The sequence below is a fragment of the Lepisosteus platostomus genome, chromosome 11 (assembly GCF_059453375.1).
Source record: "Lepisosteus platostomus isolate fLepPlt1 chromosome 11, fLepPlt1.hap1, whole genome shotgun sequence".
NCBI classification, from domain to species: Eukaryota; Metazoa; Chordata; class Actinopteri; order Semionotiformes; family Lepisosteidae; genus Lepisosteus; species Lepisosteus platostomus.
In genome coordinates this window covers 25,628,122-25,653,576 of record NC_142621.1, presented here as the reverse complement: position 1 = coordinate 25,653,576, position 25,455 = coordinate 25,628,122, and the positions used below count along the sequence as shown (strand labels likewise).

General features: G+C 38.8%; 2 protein-coding genes and 1 long non-coding RNA gene across 5 annotated transcripts in view; 2 read left to right on the top strand and 1 right to left on the bottom strand.

Annotated features, from left to right (window-relative positions):
- LOC148652233 (acyl-CoA-binding domain-containing protein 6-like) overlaps positions 1 to 25,455 on the top strand; it is a 259,679-nt gene that overhangs the window by 57,975 nt on the left and 176,249 nt on the right. The window lies entirely within an intron of this gene.
- On the top strand, positions 11,911 to 15,970 carry LOC148652242 (uncharacterized). Its single transcript, XM_088598934.1, has 4 exons — positions 11,911 to 13,387; positions 13,997 to 14,428; positions 14,730 to 14,796; positions 15,776 to 15,970. Exons 1-4 carry the CDS (start codon positions 11,999 to 12,001, stop codon positions 15,865 to 15,867), a joined length of 1,980 nt encoding a protein of 659 aa, XP_088455060.1. The 5' UTR covers positions 11,911 to 11,998; the 3' UTR covers positions 15,868 to 15,970.
- LOC148652238 (uncharacterized) overlaps positions 25,044 to 25,455 on the bottom strand; it is a 73,193-nt gene continuing 72,781 nt past the window's right edge. The window contains exon 3 of the long non-coding RNA XR_015925047.1: positions 25,044 to 25,190. This is a non-coding gene — a long non-coding RNA (uncharacterized LOC148652238). The remainder of the gene's footprint in view (positions 25,191 to 25,455) is intronic.

The following is a 25,455-nucleotide window of genomic DNA, read 5'->3' as shown; positions in this document are numbered from 1 at the left end:
TAATCCACATTTTGTTATAAAAACATTTACAGTATCTATTGATCTAAACTATCTGAAATAACTATTCAACTAAAAGGATGTTTTCTTTGTGGCACAGCTTCTACTGAGATCATTAGCACGGAGAATAGAGATGTTACCATTGCTAATGAGAAAAGTTCTAAAATCACCAAAGGTCAGTATTTTCATTTGTTTCTAGAAAAAATAAAGGTTTTGAAAAAAGTTATGTTTTGACAAATTTTCCAATGCAGCTGCAGAGAAATTCAGTGGGTGCTGAGATACTGAAAGATATTGTGAAAGACAATGGAACATATAATCCAAAAAATCAGTTTAGTTCAATTCAGTTTTATTTGTATAGCTAATTCAGATAAAAACATGTCAATGATTAATTCACAAGTGTTGGGTTTTGAAAGCTTTGGTAACATCTACTGTTAAGGCTGAAAAAGGTTCCAATTAAGTCTGGGGATCTCTGGGCAGCCATTGTGCCACAGTCTGGTGCAGTAAAAGTGTTGTGAGCTAAGGTGTGAAAATGATTTAAATTATATGGGTAAACAGATAAATAAATCTTAATCAGCATCCTAATTGTATCTATGAATAAATACATGTTTTTTGCCTTGTTTGGATGTTAATTGGATTGATCACTTTTTTATGCATGCCATGAGAATTCTAATGCGACAATAATTCTTTTCTCTCCACTGAAGAGGTGACTACTGATTCCAAATGGTTTCATGAAGTCCCTCTGATCAGTCAGCTGTCTGATGGGTAAGTCCTATATTCTGCAGTTGTGGTATGTTAAGCATCAGTGCTTACATAAAGTTTTTATTTTAAGCATTTTAAGTATGGTGATACGTAAATGTTTAAAGAGCAACTGTTTTCTATTTTGAGCTCACTTCCCCAGCTGAGTTCGTGAAATTGCTTTTTCTCTCTTTGCGAATGCATGAATCAGTCTGTTAACAGTACAGAACATGTGCATATTGTTGTGTTAGCTCATGTGCATTTTTCCAAATCCTAGATATAGTTTACCATAGACTGACTTTGTTGTAATGACTAGAACATTGACATTGAACACTGAACCTTCGCAAAAATAAACTGTTGTATTGTACTTATGTATAACTCTGATCATACTGCATTACAACAATAATATATTAGTCATATTAAAACAAATTTCTATCATAATAACAATTTGTTGTGGCACCGGTATAAAATGTGAAGTTTTGCTGAAGTATTGACAGTGGGAGAAATGTCTGGTCGTGTTTGAATGGATGTTATGTTTCAATCAACAACCACCAGAGGGCAGTAACAACTAAGTAACACTAAGTCATCAAATGTGTTGGAAACGCATTTTGGGCCTTGTCCTGAAAGATGCAGCAACAACATACAGTTGTATGCAAACGTTTGGGCACCTCTGGTCAAACTGCCTGTTTCACAGAATCTTTAAATTCTCTAAGGTCTAATCTCTATGAAGTTAACAGGGTACAAACATAAACATGACATATTTCTGCACATTTCAATGCAGAATTACTATTTATTTTCTGAATTGAACTGTATTTGTCATGTGTCAATTATGAGGTACCCAGTATGAAACTGGTTAGATACATTGCGCCTGACCAAGTAGTTGTTGTTGAAAACACAATGATGTAAATTACCAGTGATCTTGCTTCACATAGGAACACGATTGTACCATACTCGCTAAAGTGTTATGGAACAGTTGCAGTTTGAAGTTTAAGATTTATCATTTCCAATGTGCTATTTTGTTGTGGTGATTTTTATTTTATAAGCCTCTCATATTAAAGTAAAAACCTAAGCAAGTTTTAGACATCCAGTAGGTAAATTGAAAAAGTACGAACACAATCGTGGTTAGGAGGCCATCTTTTTTACACAGGAATATGCTTTAAAATAGATTAATTGTTCTGCCACTAGAAAAGATGCCTATATATTGTTAATTAGTCACCATTTTTTATTATTGCAAAATATAGTTCGTATTTTGTCCATGTAGTAGCAATGTCACACTAATTAATTTTTATCATAATGTTTTTTAGTGAAAGGAAGGTGATTGAGAAAAGTTTATATGGACAGGTAAGGTACACTGCTTATCTGAATGTAATGGATGCATTTTATTTTTCCAGATAGCTCCTTGAGGTTAAAATGCACAGTGTCATAACTAAAGAACAAATGTAAAGAAATATGTTAATTTGTTCCTTCAGTACAGTAAATCCTGAAATTTAGTCCACCTAGCTGTTGCTTAGTGGTTCCTTCCCTGACATGTTCAGCTCAGCTCCCACTAGGTTTTGATTGTGGCTGCCCTGGCGTTAGAGCCACATAGCCACTCCTCAGAGCAGAGATATTCCACTATGCCAAAGGTCTGCGCCTCTTTGCCAGAGAATATTAAGCTGTCAAGGTTCCAAGGGGGTGACTTCACTTTCTACCATAGACTCGATGCCAAAAGAACCCTTTGACACTGCCTCCTCTGGAATGAAACAGGGGTCTGCACATTTAATTATTTATAAATTAAGGGATCCACTTAAAATGTGCAATACTGACCATTCTATTTCTTTGGTTAGACTGGTATTCTGTTGTTCTTGCTTCATTTATATATTAGAAATACTGTACTGTATATATTTTTCTAGACATACAACAGTATATCTATAATAGATTTTTACTATACTGTATAGACAACAGTATATTTGTATTAGTTGCGTCTGTGCTGGCATTCAAAATTTGGTTGCAAATTTCTAAATGTTAACATGGGAAACAATGAACCCTGACAAGTAAGTAAAAGTAGGTCTTATATTGATAGGTGTACTGTATATTGAACATTTTTCGTGCTCTGTGGTTACTTTTGTACTATTGCTTTAAAACAGATAACAACGGAAGAGCTTAACGAAATGGCGGAGAATATAGTGGTGTGGGTGGCAGCGTCTATCATCAGAGTGCTGCTTCCAGCCATCTCGCTTTACAGTGAAGAGAGGAGCAGGAGCGTGTCTCACTGCTCCTTTGAGTCCACGGTTTACTTCAGCAGTAGTGAGGAGACACTACAGGCCACCCTGAGTTCTCATTCTCTGCTTGGTACTGAGTCAGGGTCCACATGGCAGTCCCAGAGTAGGAGCAGTAGCTTCTGGTCAACAAGATGCAGGATCTCCACTCCCTTCCCTTCACCCCTCTCGTCCTCGGGTAGTTCAGGAGAAGAAACAGGGAAAAATACACCCTGCTTAAAATCCAGAACACCCTCGAAGGAGATTGTGGTTGCTGATGGAGGAGAAGATGCTGGAAAGCCCCTCTCAGAACCTTTGAAGGACCTTTTTGGAATCACTAAGTCAAGTATAATTACAAAAGCAGAACGTATAGTACAGGATGTCCTTAGCAGAGCCCTCATTGAAGCACAGCTTCCTGCTCAGCTGATGGAACCCCAGTGTTGTGCGTTAGGTGTCTTGATTACCCGCTGCAGATCGAATAACCTTGCCACTGAACTTGTGGATGGAGTTCTTGGACTTGTCATCTCTGCCTTGTCAGAAAATAAGCAAAGAATTCCCACCCCTAAGACTGTGCGTGTTAATCTAGAAGCACAGACAGAATCTGTAGCCTCAGAGGTTGCCAGTGAGATTATACAAGTTGTCTCTGGAAGACTCCAGCCTTTTTTCACAAGCGCTGTTGAGTCAGGGTCAACCTGTAGACTCCTGGGTGGCCATGGTGGTGGCCTACATGCCTTAGGACAATCCCAGAGACTCCACTCAGAACAATATGATGAGGCGGAGTTAGCTGTCACGGCAACAGAAATAATCAGTACTGTCTTACAAGAAGTCAAGAGTGAATTCTGCAAAGCAAATACTGAAAATAAGATGAGTGACGTGAAAGAAACATATTCAGGCGATAACCAATCAATGAGTGACTTTGTGTCAGCAATTCTGAAAAATTTAGAAACGATTTCACCCTCCTCCAGCTTATCTGTGGAGAAGAACTACCTTCTTCAGAGTCCTGATGCCCTGCAGAATGAGAGAGATGAGGCAAAAGTGACTAAGAAAAGAACAAATGGCAGTAGCCCCCCATCTTTCAAATTAAAGTCTCACTCCTCGGAATCAAGTGTGGGAATGAAAAGAGCAAACAGTGATATTGCTTTTGGGATCTCTAAAGCCAAAATCATTGAAATTGCTGAGCAGATAGTATCTCAGATCATTGAAAAAACAAAGTGGGATTTCACCCCTGTGGGTAACAATTTACATGAGAGTAACTCAAAAGAGTCATTATTGCTCCCAGAAGCTGCAGAAATCTCCATTTTGGAAAAAAGAAGTCCAAAATCTCAGATTCCCAACAATAGGGTCACTGTTATTGCCAAGGACATTGTAAATTCTGTTTTTGAAAATGTTTTGTTTGCACTGAATTGTATTGAAACAAATAAATATCTGCAAGAATCCAATAAAAATGTTGCTGCTGCTCCTCAAACTTCTAGAGGCAGCACAGAAAGAGGATCCATTGATCGTACTTTTGACTTTAGTTCAGTTGCAAAAGGCATCGTAAGGACTATATTTGGAAAGCTCAAATCTTTACTCACCCAGACTAAAGAAGATGTATCTAGTTCCAGTTCTCCTGCTCAAATCAATGCAAAGAGCTCAAGCGTCAGCTCTTCATCAAAAACTTCAGTGTTTTCTGATTCTGTGTCAGATATTTCAGATTTGTGCACCTATACAGTAGAAACTGCTGGAGCCATTTGTGAAGCAATGAAAAAAGAGTTAGACCAGGAGATTTATTGCACAACAGTGGCAAAGAAGGCTTCAGATGAAAGCCTTCTGGCTAGAGAGGTTGTTACTTCAGTTTTGGAGTACCTTGAAGAGCAATATATTTTAGACACCATTAAAAGCCCTTCACCATATCCTAAAGACTGGGAGAGAGATGCTTCTACATTTATAAGAGAGGAGAGTATTCAAGATCAATCAAAATCCCAGATATCTCCTGTTGAAGAAATCATATTATCTGATATTGATAAGGCAACAGGACAAGTCCCTAATCAAATTACAATGGAGATTTGTAGATATCCTCCAAAGGTGGTGTCATCTGAGAACATTTCTTCAAAACAGCAAATTGGGCAAATGGACATGAACTTGGTTGAGGACAATTTGAGTGTTTCCTCTTCTGGAGAGAGCATCATATCAGATGGAGAAGGTGAAGGATCAGAGAAGATGCCGAGGACCTCCAGCTCTGTATTCCATCGTACAGCAACAAGGATAATAAGTGAAATTATTGAAAAAGCAGCTGCAAAATTTATATCTTCTGGACTTGCCCATCTCCCAGAGCAACCAAACAGTACAGCTGATGATGTATGTAAAACACCGGATGCAACAAAACATGCTCAAGAAGCAATGTCCTCAGACTGTTCTTCTCATGTGCAAACCACTGAACTGGCTTCAGATATTGTTGTTGATGTTTTAGAAAAACTACATTACGCTACATGCTTTGAGAAGATTTCTTTCTCAACAGACTACAAAGATAAATTAGAAAGTTCTGATACAGCCCTGTTACCAGGAACATCAGAAATTAAAACTGATACTAGAAGAGCTGAGCACCTTAGGACAATGACTGAGGAACTCTTCAAAACTGTGAAGAACAAACTGAAACACTTTTGGAATCAGAAGAGCCTGTCTTTGTTCAAAGCAAGGAAAGTTTTATCTGCTAAAGAGCAGAGATCAGCAGATTCACTTGAGATGTTTCCTCCTTCAGTCCAGGTTTCACACCTGAGCTTTAGTGAACCACACTTGACTAAGAAAAGCATGTCAGTAACAAACTCGGCACCCCGTAAGCATCTTAGTGAAGATTCAGAACCTTTAGGTGTGTTAATGAACGTTGATTTCTCAAGGCAAAGCAGGACTACTCAGGAAAATCAGGCAAATTTAATCATCTGTGCCAAGGATGTTTGCAGTCAGATATTGCAAACAATCAGGAGTGAAATAAATAGGGGTGATGACAAAGGATGTTGCTCAGGAGCAAGAGCAAAACCCTCAGAAGAAACCCTTCAAGCAAGTGAACTGGTGGATTCTGTTTTATCTACATTTGAAAATCTTAAAGTTTCAGATGTGGTCTTAAAGCCAGATTATGAAACAATGCACCTCTCTGGTGAACAATATGGGAAAGACAGGATGTCTAGTGCAGAAGACACTGTCCATAAAGAATACACTAAAAGTAACCGTAGAGAATATTCTGTTCAACGTTTCCCACCCATAAATGTGCCTGGGATGGTGATTGATTCTTATACAGATGACACAGAAGTCATGACTCGGGACACTCCCTATAGACCCTTGACTGATGCTTCATCAAAGCTTCAGGATCAACCTACACCTACAGCAGAACAAGAAAATGAATTGACATGTAAAAGCAATCGAGTTCCCCGGTCCCGTGTTTGGAAGAAACCCTCTACTGCAAATGACATGGGACTAGGTGAACAAGAGTTCATGGAACTTCCTTGCAGAAGCAATGTGATAGATGATTCATTTACAGCTCAAAACAGCTTAAATGCTGCAGAACAAAAGAAAGGCTCAGAGAAAACAACAGTTGACAATGTTGAGGAAGGAGACCAGCCAAGCCCTCTCATTTCACCAAAGCTTGACTTCTCAGCAGAACACATAGCCCGTGCAGAGTGTGCAGTGTCTGACATTGAAATTGTTGCCATGGGTATTGTTGACATTATTATGGGCAAACTTGATGTAACGGTGGCCTCAGATACAAAAAGCAAGTCTAGAGCAAGCCAAAAGAAATCGGAGTGTGCTGCTGGTCTCGTCACTGAGAATATAGCATTTCAAACCCACTCCAATAATGTTAATTTGAACATTGAAAAGCTTTCAGCTGAAGAGGCGTCCTGGGCATCTCAAGTACCAGGAGCCACAGCAAAGCACAATCTCCCCCCACTGCAGACAAGGGTTTCAGACGAGCCTAAGGACCAAGTCAGGACCTCCACAGAGAGTCCTACAATGAGTCCTATTGAAAGGAAAGTGGAACAACTTGTCTCGAGTGGATCTCTGCGTGTATTTTCAGAAGAACTTGTCAAAAATGTTTTCCATTTAATTTTGAAATCGGGAATTGCAGTACAATTGGGCACAGCTCACAAATCTAATTCAGATCCAATTTTAAAGAGCCCCCTAGTAGTTCAGGATTTATCCCATCCAAAGTCCCCGGAGCTTTCTGTGCAGTTGTTGTATTCATTTACTGAGAAATCAGTGAAAAGGCTGTTGAAGCAGTGCCTCAGTTTTCCCGATTCTCCAACGTTTGACACAAATGAGAAGGATGTTTCACTTTTTCAAGACTGTGATACAAATACGGAATTGAAGTCTTCCCAAAGGATTTCAGAGAAAGTGTCTCTGACTGTCAAGGATCACAGACCACAGAAAAGTACTGAACCATCAGTGCCCAGTTCACAGATGTACCATGATGCAATTAATCAGCTTTCCAGCTTGCTTGTAAAGTCTGTCATGGATGTTTTGTCTGCTGCATGTGATTTATCAATGGAGCCTGAAGAGAGTGAAAATCAAGGTAAGAAGGAAATCAAATCAAATCATTTAAAAGTGTATTAACATTTTAGTTGCTATGAAGTACAAGTTAAAAACTGTAGTGACTGTATATAAATATACAGTACCTTGATTTTCTATCTGTTGTATCTTTTAAAAGTTTTTGACGTATTTAGACCAATATAGTGTAGGCCATGACTATGAATGAGAGAATGAGTGAATATAGCCATATATTCAGAAGCCATATATAACGTATCTGTGAATATGGCTGCTTCTTTGTTTGTAGTTATCTGAGCTCCAAGATGTAATAGTTTTACAGGAACATGAAGCTTTATACTCAAATAATTTGTGATGCCTGTCATTCGTTACTTCTCAATATAATTTAGTTTTTGTTTCATGCTTTCTGATATTTTGCTTCACTATCATTAAATGAAAAGCTCTTTGTTAACATAGGTAATATACCAGCAGCCAGGGTGACATCAGAAATTGAGAAGAGTTCTTCTGAGGAACTGAAAAGAGACTCCCACCTTGAAAACAATTCTGAAATCAAACCACTCAGTGTCCCTGTAGAAATGTTGAATATTGAACCGGTTTCCTCAGTTGGGCTCCAGGAAATTTCTATGGCTAAATCAACAGAATCACTTAATATGACTTTAGTGTGTACTGAGACTGTGGAAAACATCATAACACAGCTGCTATTGCAGATATACCCTACTTTGATAAAAGAGGAAACTTCTACAGAAATCCCAGGGAAGATGTCTGTGTCTTTTCTGAGTCAGATAGCTGTGGACCTCTTTGACAGTGTGTTGCAGGACTTGTCCAAAAACCAGGAGATAACAGTTGTGAAACAGGATAATGATGTGTTTCATGAACCACACAAGATTCAGCAGGTTGCCAGCTCTGTTCACAATGATTTGCTGTGCCAAACTGGATCCCAACAGGTTCTACAGAAAGCTGTAGCCACCAGAAATGAGACAGTGGTCAAAACCATAATCAGTTCTATGGTGACCAACATTTCCAAGCTGACACATTCAGCTTCCCAATGTTCATCCCTTTCACCAGAGACCAGTATTAGCAGAGAAGCAAGTGAGATCATTGATAGGGTGATGGGTGATATTAAAATAACTAGTGAGCACAACAAAAAGGCAACACCCAGTGCTCAGTCTTCTGAAATTTCTCTTGTTTCTTCTGAAATAGTACATGGAGTCACAGATAATCTGCTTAAGAAAATTCAGTGTTCTAATAAGAAAAAAGATTGCTTAGCTTCTGAGACCCCAGAGAAACCTGGAGATTATCTGGTTCAAAGAGTCCAGGGTCTAGAAGGAGTACAGCAGTGTAAGGCTTCAGGGAAGACAGTTAAGAAGACTAAGAAGAGCTCCTCAAGCCCAGACTGTATGAAAACACAACCTCTGGAGTCCTCTTCGCATGATGTGAAGGTTGATGAACTGATGAGTGATATTAGAATCGCTAGTGAGCACAACAAAGAGGCAACACCCAGTGCTCAGTCTTCTGAAGTTTCTCTTGTTTCTTCTGAAATAGTACATGGAGTCACAGATAATCTGCTAAAGAAAATTCAGCTAAACTGTTCCAGCACTGAGTCCAGTACTCCTCAAGCTGCCATTGATATGGAAACCCGGAGCACTGGGCAGCTCATGTGCACCAAAATGGACCAGTTAGAACCTTCACCTGTTATTGGTCGAACAGTCAGAAATAAAAAACTGCAGTCTCCTATGACAAAGTCTCCAAAAGGCTTTTCTCCAACAGTTCCAAGTGGGTTTGAAAGCAGTTTCCAGCCAGAAGACACTATGGATAAGCCCTGCTCATCACGTTCCCTAGGAGAAGCTGTTGGTGTGACACCTTGTTCTAATAAGAAAAAAGATTGCTTAGCTTCTGAGACCCCAGAGAAGCCTGGAGATTATCTGGTTCAAAGAGTCCAGGGTCTAGAAGGAGTACAGCATTGTAAGGCTTCAGGGAAGACATTTAAGAAGACTAAGAAGAGCTCCTCAAGCCCAGACTGTATGAAAACACAACCTCTGGAGTCCTCTACGCATGATGTGAAGGTTGATGAGCTGATGAGTTATATTAGAATCGCTAGTGAGCACAACAAAGAGGCAACACCCAGAGTTCAGTCTTCTGAAGTTTCCCTTGTTTCTTCTGAAATAGTACATGGAGTCACAGATAATCTGCTAAAGAAAATTCAGCTAAACTGTTCCAGCCCTGAGTCCAGTACTCCTCAAGCTGCCATTGATATGGAATCCCGGAGCACTGAGCAGCTCATGTGCACCAAAATGGACCAGTTAGAACCTTCACCTGTTATTGGTCAAACAGTCAGAAGTAAAAATCTGCAGTCTCCTATGACAAAGTCTCCAAAAGGCTTTTCTCCAACAGTTCCAAGTTGGTTTGAAAACAGTTTCCAGCCAGAAGACACTATGGATAAGCCCTGCTCATCACGTTCCCTAGGAGAAGCTGTTGGTGTGACACCTTGTTCTAATAAGAAAAAAGATTGCTTAGCTTCTGAGACCCCAGAGAAGCCTGGAGATTATCTGGTTCAAAGAGTCCAGGGTCTAGAAGGAGTACAGCATTGTAAGGCTTCAGGGAAGACATTTAAGAAGACTAAGAAGAGCTCTTCAAGCCCAGACTGTATGAAAACACAACCTCTGGAGTCCTCTACGCATGATGTGAAGGTTGATGAGCTGATGAGTGATATTAGAATCGGTAGTGAGCACAACAAAGAGGCAACACCCAGAGCTCAGTCTTCTGAAGTTTCCCTTGTTTCTTCTGAAATAGTAGATGGAGTCACAGATAGTCTGCTAAAGAAAATTCAGCTAAACTGTTCCAGCCCTGAGTCCAGTACTCCTCAAGCTGCCATTAATATGGAATCCCGGAGCACTGAGCAGCTCATGTGCACCAAAATGGACCAGTTAGAATCTTCACCTGTTATTGGTCGAACAGTCAGAAGTAAAAAACTGCAGTCTTCTATGACAAAGTCTCCAAAAGGATTTTTTCCAACAGTTCCAAGTGGGTTTGATAACAATTTCCAGCCAGAAGACACTATGGATAAGCCCTGCTCATCACGTTCCCTAGGAGAAGCTGTTGGTGTGACACCTTGTTCTAATAAGAGAAAAGATTGCTTAGCTTCTGAGACCCCTGAGAAGCCTGGAGATTATCTGGTTCAAAGAGTCCAGGGTCTAGAAGGAGTACAGCATTGTAAGGCTTCAGGGAAGACAGTAAAGAAGACTAAGAAGAGCTCCTCAAGCCCAGACTGTATGAAAACACAACTTCTGGAGTCCTCGTCGCATGATGTGAAGGTTGATGAGCTGATGAGTGATATTAGAATCGCTAGTGAGCACAACAAAAAGGCAACACCCAGTGCTCAGTCTTCTGAAGTTTCTCTTGTTTCTTCTGAAATAGTACAAGGAGTCACAGATAATCTGCTAAAGAAAATTCAGCTAAACTGTTCCAGCCCTGAGTCCAGTACTCCTCAAGCTGCCATTGATATGGAAACCCGGAGCACTGAGCAGCTCATGTGCACCAAAATGGACCAGTTAGAACCTTCACTTGTTATTGGTCGAACAGTCAGAAGTAAAAAACTGCAGTCTCCTATGTCAAAGTCTCCAAAAGGCTTTTCTCCAACAGTTCCAAGTGGGTTTGAAAACAGTTTCCAGCCAGAAGACACTATGGATAAGCCCTGCTCATCACGTTCCCTAGGAGAAGCTGTTGGTGTGACACCTTGTTCTAATAAGAAAAAAGATTGCTTAGCTTCTGAGACCCCAGAGAAGCCTGGAGATTATCTGGTTCAAAGAGTCCAGGGTCTAGAAGGAGTACAGCAGTGTAAGGCATCAGGGAAGACAGTTAAGAAGACTAAGAAGAGCTCCTCAAGCCCAGACTGTATGAAAACACAACCTCTGGAGTCCTCTTCGCATGATGTGAAGGTTGATGAGCTGATGAGTGATATTAGAATCGGTAGTGAGCACAACAAAGAGGCAACACCCATAGCACAGTCTTCTGAAGTTTCCCTTGTTTCTTCTGAAATAGTACATGGAGTCACAGATAATCTGCTAAAGAAAATTCAGCTTAACTGTTCCTGCCCTGAGTCCAGTGCTGAAGATTTGAAAAGACCTCTGCAAACCCTGAGTGAAATGGTTATAAGTATTACTGAATCTGTGATCATGCAGTTATCAGCTGTTCCAGGAATTACTATAGGCACAGCTGACCATGACAGATGCATCTTTATTCAGCCTTTGGATGCAGACCAAATGATTGAAAAAGTGTACAATGACTTGCTGCAAGAAAGTGGCTCCCTTATTGCATTATACGATGCAATAATGTCCAAAAATCAGGAAGTGTCCAATGCCATTATTGTATCTTTGGTTAAAGAGCTCTCAAAGCTTTTCTTTTCAACAGCTGAGTCTTCAGCCTTAGGTCCTTCTCCTTCCTCCATTACAAACGAAGCCACTAATGATGTGAACAGCAGTGAAAATGACACCTTTAACCTTGGTTGCCAAGAAAAGGGAATGTCACCTCCAGAGCCCGCTTCTGATATTCAACCACTTTCTGATATTCCCCTACCATATTCAGATATTGTGAAAAAAATTGTAACTAAACTGCTCTTAAGAATTCATCCTATTTCTCCAAAGAGGGAGAAGAAACAAGAACAGATTATGGATAGTTTATCTTGTTGGGAGCTCAGTGAATTTGCTGTGGGCATTATTGACAATGTGCTGAAGAAACTATTTACAGCCCCAGATACCTCAGAATGTAATCCAACAATGGGAAGCAATATCCAATGTGAGCTGGTTTCTGTCAAACAAGTGGCCAGCTGTATTTACAGAGAACTGCTGCAGAGTGCTGGTTCCAAAGACAACTTACAACAAGCAGTAGCAGCCAAGAGTGAGGCCCTGGCCCAAAAGATAGTTGATTCTCTTGTGAGAGAAATTATGAAGTTCCAACATTCAGATATCGAGTCTTCAGATGCTCCTCAAGCTGCCATTGATATGGAAACCCTGAGCACTGAGCAGCTCATGTGCACCAAAATGGACCAGTTAGAACCTTCACCTGTTATGTGTCAAACAGATGCAGTGAAAAATATCATGGCAAAACTGCTTTTGAAAATTCGCCCTGGATTCCCCAACCCAGAAAATTATTCTGGGGAACTGGAAGAGCTGTCCGAGTCTCAGGTCAGGGACCTGGCACTGAAACTCACCAAAGATGCGCTGAAGGAATTGACAAAGGTTTCCACTCTAACCATCAGTGAACCAAAGGCTGAAGAACATCTTCCATTACAGCAAGCCATCAAGAAAACCGTTAGCTCTGTTTACAGCAAACTGATGGAATCCATTGGCAGCAAGAAAGTATTACAAGTAGGAATTGCCTCACAGAATCCAGAAATGATCAAGGAAATGGCCTGTTGTGTGGCTAAAGAAACTATTGCAAATTATGGTTTACGAAGCGGGTGTTCAATTCCATCTTCACAATCTCTCATTTCTCAGAAAACCAGTAAGTCCACACAGGACAAAATTGTGGACACAAACGTAACTACAGTCAGAAGTAAAAAACTACAGTCTTCTATGAAAAAGTCTCCAAAGGGCTTTTCTCCAACAGTTCCAAGTGGGTTTGAAAACAGTTTCCAGCCAGAAGACACTATGGATAAGCCCTGCTCATCACGTTCCATAGGAGAAGCTGTTGGTGTGACACCTTGTTCTAATAAGAAAAAAGGTTGTTCTGCTTCTGAGACCCCAGAGAAGCCTGGAGATTATTTAGCTCAAGGAGTCCAGGATGTAGAAGGAGTACAGCAGTGTAAGGCTTCAGGGAAGACAGTTAAGAAAACTATGAAGAGCTCCTCGAGGCCAGACTGTATGAAAACACGACTTCTGGAGTCGTCTTCGCATGATGTGGTTGATGAGGTATGACCAACAGTTCCAAACCTGTAAAAATGTCTCTTATCAAAGTAGGATGGACCTGTTCTGTACCTAATTAACAGACATTTGTGTAGAAAGTACTGGAAAATGGAACTCTTATTTTGTAAATATGATGATAGTTTTGTTGTGCATTTTCCTTTACAATAAAACTACAAATCCAGATTTGTTTTCCCTAATACTGTATAACATCTCAGAAATATCCCTATTGTCAGTTCATAGCATACGTACTAAACTCACCTGTCTGTGGATGTCGGCTTTATCACTCAATTAGTACAAGAGCAATCAGGTGAGTTAATGCTACTATGGAGAGACTTGCTCACAGTATTGTCTACATTTCCAAACTGATATCTGCATCATAAAAAAAATTGAGATGCATTATTTTCTATACATGCAATTGTAAACATTCACATTGATTTCTTATTTTATATTTCATTGTCTGCCTTTATTCTAGTGTTAACGTCAGTGCTAAAAACATATACACACCCCATAATCCTTATCTTCTTTTCCGTAAGAGAAGTGTTACTTGTTTTGATTTACTTTTAAAAACGAAACAACAATCACTGAACTGTAACTTTTTGTTTTTTTTTGTGTCAGGAGTTGCCCGGACACTCATCTTGGTATGTGTACAATCCCAGCCTTAATAAGGACAAAAATCTCAGTCCAGCCCAAAGCAAGAGTGGTCTGCGCATTGACATAGCAAAACATTACATGACCCCAATGCAACTGACCAAAACATCTGAGAGCAAAGGGCTTCTCTCGCACAGCAACATCCCCTTTGCAGTTAATACGCCGGATGAAGATGTGAATGTGAGCCAGAAAGTCAAGAAACATCCTTTGAAAAAGTTTGGCTCCATGCTAAAGCATAAGATCATGGGTAATAGGTCAAAAGACGTCAGAATTCAGAATGAAACAAATCCATCTTTGGAAAACTTAAGAGCCCAGGGAACATCCAGTGGACGCGGGAGCTGTGAAAGCTTTGGACCATTTAAAGTGCCTGATGAGTACACCGAGCCTCAAAAACACAAGGTATGGATTAGATACCCAAACTTAAATTATTAATTAATTTGGGCATTATTGTATTTTTAATATTAACACTACAGAAATTATTTGAATAGAATGCTCATTTGTACATCAAATAACATTCTAGAAGACATTCCTATTAATTGCAATAAACAAGAATAGCAACTGCTATGGTGGCCAATGCTGAATGTTCTGTGTGAATAATGACTACAAATTTATCAAGATCAATACAGTACGTAACAGTTCAAGTATAATACCTGTGGAAGAAATATTCCTAAATTGTTTTCTTTGTGTGCTCATACTGTAGTTCTTCAAAAAAGAAGTTTTTAGTTTGGACAGATTCAGTAGGAACAAGCCTCAGAACACTCCAGATGGTGAGTATTTAGTTTGTGACTGTGATTTTATTTTGTGTAGCACATTAGTGACAAGTGTGGTTCAGAATTAGACATTGGATGGAATTTATGTAGAATGGGGGAATTCATCTAAATTTAGAATCCTTTAAAAAACAAACTGATTTTTATACAAATTGGCCTTAAACTTCTGCAAACGTCACTTTTTATTGACACTGCTACCTCCATAGGAATGGTGAGGCAGAACTCCAAACTCCACTCTGATCAAGTGGTTAACTGTGCACCTCTACTCTTCCCTGATCTCTCTTCTTCTAAATAGTTCATTGTCCAGTGCATCAATCTTTGGCAGTCCTCTTCAACGGTACTCTATTTTCTCCATTTTCAGTGCCCTCCCTCATTCCCTTCTACAGTATCTCTCGGTTTAGTAAATATGACTAAATGTGACTTATATGACAAGATATAAGCTAATACATCTTCTTTTACAAGTAAAGTTATGAAAACCACTTTAGAACTAAACAACAGGATCGCTCATATGAAAATAAGACCCTAGCAGTAGTCAATATGGTTTTAGAAAAGGTCATTCTTCCTTTACCAACTTGTTAAAATTCTTCAAACAAGTCACAGCACTAAACACACAGAAGGTACAAAATGATATGATTAGATTTTAAAGATGCTTTTGGTAATGTTCTTCTTAAATTAAAGGCAATAGGCATTTAGGGAAATTTGTGTATTGAACTGGTTAAGGGACAGGTAATAGTACAGATCAGGGGTGAATAGTCCAATAGAAGATGACAGGAATAATAGTTATGAATGTGATTGAAATGACTGAAAAACAGTTGTCTAATAGCCAAATTATCACACACCTTTAATCAAATAGCTTCTTATTGAATAAACCTGACGTTAAGATGCCTCTGGGTAGAACTGTATCCAAAGTCTATCTGACCTGCTGCCATGGAATAAAGAAACTGGAACAGTGACATGTCAAACCACTCTGTGTTTCCAGGGATCCCTGGAATTCCAAACTCCAGGAAGATGCCAAAAAAACCATCTTTGCTGTCGAAGATGTCGACTGCTTTATCCAGAGCCTTTCTGTAATAATCCATCTGCCACCATCAAACATGTTTAACATGGAGGGGAATCAAAAAAGGAGTTTTAATGATGGGAACTACTGTTTCTGAAATAAAAATAATTGCATTCATGTTTTTGTATAAAGTTGTGTTATTCAAATAGGTGAGCACACTACCACATCCATGACCAGACACTTTTCAACTAAATCACAAAATGGTATGTTAGTTTTAATGTTGTCTGTAAATATCTTATTGGTGTACTACACCATTAAAAAAATAAGACATTCTTAGCCTTCATTATTCTATTCATAGTTATAGCAAGACCTGATTTACTGTAAGCATTCAAAATCCTCAAAGCTACTGACCTAGTGCACTTCATAAGATTGAGTAGTGAAACACGAACTAGGAAAACTATTTGGATTTTTAAAAAAATATAAGAGGTTTAAATAATCTACCAAACAGGGAAATGCATATTTTTATTCAAAGGGTTTGGGGCCTGGAACAAACATCCCAACTATGATGTGGACGCCGATATCCTGACGTCCTCAAAGAAAGGGTTATAACCTCATAGTTATTGTTTCATTTCAAATCCAATGTGCTGGAAAAGAGCCAAAACAGCAAAAAGTGTGTCACTGTCCAAATACTTATGAACTACACTGTATATTGGTTTTCTTTCTCACCGTACATCAGTTAAATATATAGTGTTTAAATGTCTTGGGTAATGTGTTGTGTCTATAAATGTATTATGTGTTATGTCTTTACCAGCCTGCAAAGCAAATTTCCCATCTGTGATTAAGTAAGAGACAGAAATCAAATTGGTTTCCGTAATGAACAAGTGCATTACTGGGACAAGTAATAGGTTTATTCCATGCTGAAAAGAGAAGACAGAAAACAACATTTCGACCCTGAAGCCTTCTTTAGGTGTGACTTCAGGTGTGAGCAGGTAGCACCTGAAGAAGGCTCCACAGCCAAAATGTTGTTTTCTTTCTTCTCTTTTCAGCATGGAATAAACCTATTACTTGTTCCTTTGCAGCCTACGCATGCTGACGCAGTTACCCACCTGAACTACTTCCAGTACATTACTGTATGCACAAAAATCTTTCTTTAGAAAATAAAATCATGTTTATTTAACGGTTTATGTATATAGTGCCTTTTTCCCTCCAGTGAATGAGAAAAGAAAAAGATGATCACTTTATGTGGAATGTCTCCTCCGTGAATTTTTGTTTTTCAGTGAAATTAAATGTTCATTTTTGTACCTAAGAGCAAGGCTCCCTGAAATGGCATTAACTTCCATTTTAACAGTAACATTAGCAAATTACAGGACAGCTACTTTCATAGACTTTTTCTGAACAATACAATAATACATCATAATAGCCAAATGAAACATGCTTAATTGAACTAATTATTTCTAGTTTAATTCAATTTCAATATTTCATTCATTTTTAGTTCAATTTAGTTTATTTTAGTTGATTTAAAGAGATCTCTAAAAATGCCTGAGCTGTATCACACAACAGGAGTGAACCTGGCTGAGTGGGGAAGATCCAACCTTTCCAGCACAGGTTTTGCCAGCAGGTGGCAGTAAGTCACAAGACATGAAAACAATGTTTAACTACAGCAAAACACATTAACGATAGTAATGACAGAAAGACTTAAAACTATTGCTTAGATTCTCTGAGACCCATGATGTGATTTGACTTCATTTGGCTGGTGTCTTAATTTCAAAGTAACAATTTTACATTTCAAAATGAAAAACTAATTGAATACAGATGCAGCCATTCAAAGTTCGCGGTACAAACCCCATACCGCACGCAACTAAGCCCCCGCGCCGTACCGCGGTACGTGATTGGCTGGCCAAAATGATGACAGGGGCACTCGTGTGCATTGGTCGGTAGTGAAAAGATTTAATCATTAAATCTCTTTACTGTGCACGTTTCAATCCGCTTAGTATTGAATATTTATATGGAATTTTACAACTAAAGGGAAATTTTAGTAGCTGAGCATAAAAAGAATAGGAGCATAACGCATCTGAATGTCATAAACGATATTAATTTAGTAACATAAACATATTATGTAAACTGTATATTGCTGGTATTGGTAGTTTAAAGAAAAAATACACACCAGTATTCCATTTCTCCCTAAACATTTTAAGCATCAAAGTCTTACATGTGGTTATTTCGGAAATGTTTTTACGTCCTCCTTCTGACCATATTGCTGTGTGTTTATGTACTTTGTGAAAATGGATTGTTTTAACCTTTTCTGAGAACACGCTCGTTTCGGAGTAAACAAAAGCATACTTTTAGAATTTGATTAATAGGGAATATAATATGAAATCGGATAGCTAGCTAAAGAAATTAATAATAATATAACTATATTCATGTACTGTTGCACAAACAGTAGTATAAGACTTTCTATTGATATGTGTATGGCTGTTTCAGTACGTGATACGTGTCTGTTTCTGTTGCGTGATGGCTGAAATGACTGGCTTATAAGCCTGAGGGTGAGTGTTCAAATCCAGCCGTTGCTGTGAATTTTCTTTTAACAAATAAACATTTATGAAAAACTAAAATATCAAATATTATGGGCACTATATTGTCTCTGTCTCTATCTCTGTCTGTCTTTCTGTGCTGGCTGTGCCAAATTTCAATCCACAGTCTGAGTCTCTGTGTCTACATTGTTTGTTAACAAACTGGTTTCACAAGCCTTTTTCAACTTATTCATTTTCAAGGTAGAATAGGGCAAGTCTTCCAATGAAAGACAGTCCACTTTCCCCCCACGGACAGACTGACACATGTTTTCTTAGAAAAATAGATCACAACGTGAACCTCTGTCAGTCTTCTGTGTAAAAAAAAATCGTCTTGAACAACGTGGGTGCTGTTTTTAATAAGCTGCTGAGTAAAGAATAGGAATTTTCCTGCTGTCAGCAGTATTGTGTATATAGCTTTATGTACAGGCTGTGAAAAGTTTCACAAGTAGAGGTCTTTAAAATTACGTGGGTTTGTTTCTACACCCTGCAGTACCACTGTGTACATACTGTACAGTATGAACATGTTGTGATATTTAGAAATATAAAAAATTTCAATATAATGACAATAATATTTGCTATTTTAGTTTTCCAAAGAAATGTTTATTTGTTAAAAGAAAATTCATGTTGACAGCTGGGATCATACCTCCAACCTCAGCCTTATAAGTCAGTCACTTAAGCCATCACACCACAGAAAGTGACAGGTCATGCAGTGTAACAGCAATACAGATATCAATGGAAAGTCTTATACTACTTTTTGTGCAACAGTACATTAATATAATTATATCGTTATTAATTTATTTAGATATGCGATTCCATATTCTATTCCCTATTGATCAAATTCTAAAAGTATGCTTTTGTTTACTCAGATAACGAGCTTATTCGCAGAAAAGGTTAAAACGATCAATTTTCACAAAGTATATAAAACTACAATAATATGGTCAGAAGCAGCACATAAAACCGTTTCTGAAATAACCACATGTAAGACTTTGATGCTTAAAATGTTTAGGGAGAAATGGAATACTGGTGTGTATTTGTTCTTTAAACTACCAAGACCAGCCATATACAGTATAGTTTACATACAGTGATCTGTTTATGTTCCTAAATTAGTATCTTTTATGAGCACGTGAAAGGCATAGTGAATCGGTGATTCTCAAGACTTTGTATGATTGAAAACGAATGTGTGATCGGATCAACGAAATGCTGTGGTGTTACTTTTTGTCAATGAAAAAATAAAGTCTTTTCGTTTACAAAGACGATTACAAAGAATGTGGACCAGGGTAATACTTTGAGTTTAAAGCTTGTCCGAAGTCATTCATTATTACTATTAGTAATATCTTGGTAAAGACTTTGATTAATAAAATATTTCTGCATAATTAAAATATTTATTATAAAGGTGGTAGACTGCATACTCTTGTCCAACTGACCAATCTTGCTTTCATAAAATATACCAACTTTTTAATGTCTAATGATTAACATGCTGTAATACACAGTTTATATTTGAAAGTCTAAAGAGTATACAACTTAAATTCTTAACTGAGTAAAGATTGTCCTTCAGCAGTGAGTAGGATTCGAAACCAGTTTTTTTCTGGTGACAACTCAAATGCTGTACATGAAAGTTTTATTAGCTCCACCTGCCAGTTTTACAAGGTGATTCTGGATACTATTAACATAATATAATTTGCATACAGTAAAGGGCGGTATGACGCGAAATGACGTGTTATGACGGTATTTGATGCGATATGCCTACCGCGTTGTACCGCAGCGTACCCCGCTCATTTTGAATGGCTGCATCTGTAGTTATATAAATCACCTTTTGTCATGTGCCATAGTCCATTAGGATTGTATTGCCTTTTGAGCACTATTTAATTTTGTTTTACAAAAAGGAACAATAAAAACAAAAAAAAGTTCTGGAGCTCAGTTTTAAAAAAGCAAAAAGTTCTATTCTATGAGAACCAATGTAGACAAAAAATATACAAATTAGTCACATTGTGCAATGAAGTTCAGATTGCACTTAGTGATATACTGTATACTGCACATCAAAAGACAAATATGATAAATTGCATGTTTTAGAAAAAGTGTATAGAATTTGGATATTGAATAAATCTTTTGTATTATCGACTTCAGTGATCATGAGTAACCGTGAACACAGTTGAATCATGGTGACTGCTGCATAACCATTAAGTTGTCTCTATCTGAAAAAAACATATATAAAAGAACCACTGTGTCTAGCTTATGAAATTTATTGACAAGCTGGGCATAATGCCGAAGTACAGAGGCACCTTTGTGTCAGCAGTATATTGGGAGATGGATTAAGTAAGTGCATTTTAAACTGTAAGTAAACAAAAGGTATCTAACCTGGCAAGATCTTACAGTGAAATGAAGTCCATACAGTGATAGGCTACCATCATGCAGACTACGAGTCACACATCTTGCCAAGAGTTGCTCATCACTATCAACTGTGCTGGTCTGGAGAGGAGTGTCTAGTCACTACAGAACTCCACTTGTAGGAACTGATGCCAGCTTGACTACATGGACATGATACAGCATTGAAGTCCTGGCATCACACTTGCTTCCCCTCCAGTGACCTCAATCTGATGCGATCTGTTGTCCTGCTGGAATGTCATGTCCTCGTGCTGCTCAGGGAGCGTCTGTTTTCTCAAGTGCTGGGAATTGGACTGTTATTCTGTGGATGCCTTTCTCCCCAGACCCATGGAGCCCCATGGAACATCTGTGGGATGACTTTAGCATCCAGGGCAACAGAGATCAATGAACGGGCACATGCTTTTCCAGGTATTATGTGAGGAATGGGACAAAATCCCACAACAACCCACCAGGAGCTGGAGCAAAGCATTGTCTTCAGCTCATTTTGCTTTCAACAGCACCAACACTCCTGTATCCCGAGGCTTAACAGTAGACACCCTGTTGATCAACCCAATTGGTTACAAATATTAAACAGCATAATTTGTAAATCCATAAATTGTCATTTTACTTAATACAGAATTTTTGCAATAACTTTAACATGAAAGTGTACATTCCAAAAAAATATATACAGTCGTTATCTACAACAAAAGCCATGAACATGACAAATGAATATTACAAAGACAACAACCCAGTGGTGTCAGATTCATTACTGTAGTGGGCTAGATTTGATTGATGTGCTTCAAGCAGGTCACACATACAATACATTAATGAAGTACTAGGTACCATTACATTATATTTGTCATGTTTTGTGGTTTAAGTGTTTATACAATGACATACCCACCTTTTAAATCCTATTAGACGTCAGTGTTTGTTACATGCTAATTTAGAAAAAGTTACTCATTCTTCAGGTATGAGTAACTGAAGTTTTTTTAGCTTTATTCACTGTAATTATTTTAAATGTTAAAGTCATGATAAAGTTTGGTAATTCAGGAGCCTCATTCACAGTGCTTTAGTGTTGAAGTCAACGGTTTCTGTGACATGAAGACATATACAGAGGTTTGTCGTTTCCAGCATTTTTCCTGGAGATGACATGTGGTGAAGATAGATAGATATGACTTTATTGAACCCAAAGGCAAATTGATGTGTTACAGCAGTCCAGCCCAAGACAAGCAAAAACAGACATCAGAATAGTTATAAAACAAAAGACAACAAAATCAATAAATAAAAAATAAATACATAGGTGTGTGCAAAATGTGATGATCATAGTCACTGTAAAAACAATAAAATATGTGCAAAATGTGCATAGGTTTATACAGACTGATTGTCCAAAAAGTAGACGAGCAAATGAAGGGCTAACAGTCCTAGCCTAGGGCAGCGTTATACACCCTGACAGCCGCCGACCTGCGGAAACGTTCCCTTGAACACCGTAGCTGGAGCAGTCTGTTGCTAAAAGTACTCCGCTTTTAATAACAGTCCCATGAAGCTGATGAGAGGCGTCGTTCATGATGGCTGTGAGCTTGGTCAGCATTCTCCTCTCAGCCACCACCTCCATGGGGTCAAGGCTCATCCCCAACACAGAGCCAGCCTTCTTGATAAGTTGATAAGATCAAGTCAGTTGTGCCTCTTGATGTTATAACTCTACACTGAAGCTCAACCAGGCATATTGTGAGTAAAGGTGTAGTGCTAGGGTGCACAACTACTAGCTGGAGATCCACAGTCCACCTGTTCTTTTTCAGTAGGTCTCTTTAAATCACCACCGAAACACCTGGGCACAGGGGTTAATCTGGTTTGTTTAGGCAAATAATTATGGCAATTTGCTAGTTAGGAAATGAAAGCCTTTAGACATTTCAAACCTTCAAGGCTGGAATTGTGCTCCCCTGGCACAGAAACTTAAGTGTTATAAGGAGAAAATGAAAACAAGCATTTTGAAAAACAAAAAAGGGTCCCTCTTATTTGGATTAATAGTTTCAAATACAAATGTTTTACCTTTGTAGTTTTTAGCCTGATTGAAAACTAGATATTTAGGAAAACATGAGACGTGTTACTGGAGTGCTGGGAATACTCTTTCTCTGGAACAGGCTGCCCTGCCAGATTAATGAGGCTGCTAAGCAAATAAATGCTCTGGGTGGGCCAAATGATTTCCTCATATTCGTGACTTTCCTTACATTGTCCAGAACCTGATGAAAACCATTAACATTTCCTAGGTGCCCAATTCAAAATCTTATTAGCCTGGAGTAAAGCATTCTGCATTTAAAAGAGAGAATAGAAGAAAACGTTTTAGCCCAAGAGTCAATACATGTATTACAATGTATTTTTTTAATCAAAGGGTTGCTATAAGAAGAGATCTGTCACAATAGTAAGGTTCATAAATAACAGTAGGTTTTACATAGTCCTGAATATAGGGATCTATCCTCTTTCTCTATCACAAGTGTGTGTGCAGCCTGGGCATTTTTGTTCCTTTCCATTCCCTAGTCCTTGTTGATGCAGATCCTTAATTCTTTAAGCAGTGAGTTAAAGAGTTAATCAATGGTCAGCTAAGTAAATCAAACAGGATGCAGTTGTTCATCCTTGCTATAGGAAGGAGGGGCACAATAGCTGCAAACCACAGTGATGCTGATAAGTCTTTAACACCTAGTCTTATTGTTAATGAGACCAAAATACCTGTAAATGTAACAAGAACCCACAAAAGAATGCATTAAACAGAAAGGTCTCCAGTTAAAAATGATTTTGCATCACCCTCAAATGACAGCTTGGAATCACTGGGCTTTGGAGGATCCCTTGGTGGTCTGTGATTAAAACAAAACACAACCACCCAAAACAACAGTCACAAGTGTGCTCTTTACATACCAAACTGCCCCCTGCATGGGCTGATGGGATTTCATGGCTCATCAGCCCTCCTGTCAGAGAGAGATCCTTTGTGGTGAAGCTCCCTCCCACCCTCTGGGAACCCCTGACCACCTGCAAACACAGCCCACTCCCCTGACACCAGGCTGCCTCCTGACTCCCTTTGCCACTGAACGCAATTAACACTCTCCTAATCTCCTGCCTGCTGTATGATTGTGCCTGTCGAACACAATTAGCATCTACAGGTCTTTGTCCTGACCAGAGCTATAAGGCTGGGGGCTTGCTGACAGAGTGTTGTGCTGTCAGGTCGCAGGGACGGTACACATTTCCTCCCCAGCAGATCAGAACCTGGCCGTTTTTCTTCTTGACCTGTTATCTGACGTTATCTGTAGAGGCCCAAACAGAGGAAAAGGTGTAAATGCATTGTGCAGGTTCAGTAATTCACCTGTTAAATCTCAACGAAGTTCACCTTGGCGGATTTATTGTGGTTTTTGCACTTGCACTTTGGTTTTAAATCATTTTGCTTCTGTTTCCTGTGGTTCTGACAAGGTTTCACAGTGCTTTATTATATTGGTCCATGGTATTACTACAGAGCACATTCCTTAAAAAAGTATACTGTAGCATGGTATTCCCATAGTTCTGTGTAGGAAAGCACCATTCCGCATATTAAAACTACTCCAAAACTATAGTGAAGCCATTATTCTATTACAGCCTCTCTCATTTAATGCTAACCCTCCGCATTATGTCTGAACAATATTTCTTAAAATCAAAGTTTTAGTGAGAACTAATTAACCTTGTTTAATGGCTGCTTTTCTCAGCACTAGGCTCACACAGAAGTCAGGAATATTCCTGACAGGAATACACTATTAGGCATAAAATGTATATTGATGGAGTTGTGTTGACGTTGACAGAGCTATGAAAATGAGTGTCCACATGTTGCATCACATATTGTTTAATCCACTATGCAGTATAGATATAAAAACATGAATGGAAACAGATACCATTGTGAAATAACTTATGTTTATGTAACATTGTTTATTATACTTTATAAATTAGAGAATAACATTGCTGGAGGTGGAAGGGAACGATGATAATGTGAATGACGGTGACTGTGTGTCTATCTTTCTCTGGCATATAGATGACAGTTGCTAGGGGAAAATTGTATTTGTTTAAAAGTTAGCTGTGTTAAGCCTAGGACACAACCTGTTATTTTCTGTACCGTCGTGCTGGCACAGAGTAAAAAAAAATGGATGCAGTCTCTTTCTCTGTCTGAGGATGCATACTCGAAGTTATTTATCAAGAAGTCCCAATAACGATGTCTCTGAAGTGCTGACTTGTAGAGTAGAAGCAGGGTAGTTCAGATTTTGATCCAGAGGAAGATGAGGGAACATCAGTAAGCCTTGAAGTTAAAACCTTTTCTGGATTCTCCCTTTGCTTGAGGGCTAACCCCCACATTTGTAAATGGTAATATATGAATCTGTGGTGCCCAAAATGTGGGTCGGTCCTTGGTTTAAAGTCTCATCCAAAATACGGCTTCTTCTGCAGCGTTGTACCTTGTAAATCTGTGAAGAAAAGGGTTTGGAATTTCTGAACCAGAAGAGTGCATCACACAGTGCATCACACCATCAGCAGTGGTGGATCGATCCCAGTATTGTCTAGTTGGATCCTTGCTTGCTTTAAGAGATCTGAGGATATCTGGCTCTATAACAGAATAAGCTGATGACTACTGTAGTTGTGTGTGATGTCTCCAGGTACACGCATGGTAGAAACATGCCACTGAAACCCCCTCTGTGTGCGATTCTGAAGGTTTTGAGGAAGTGCTTTGAG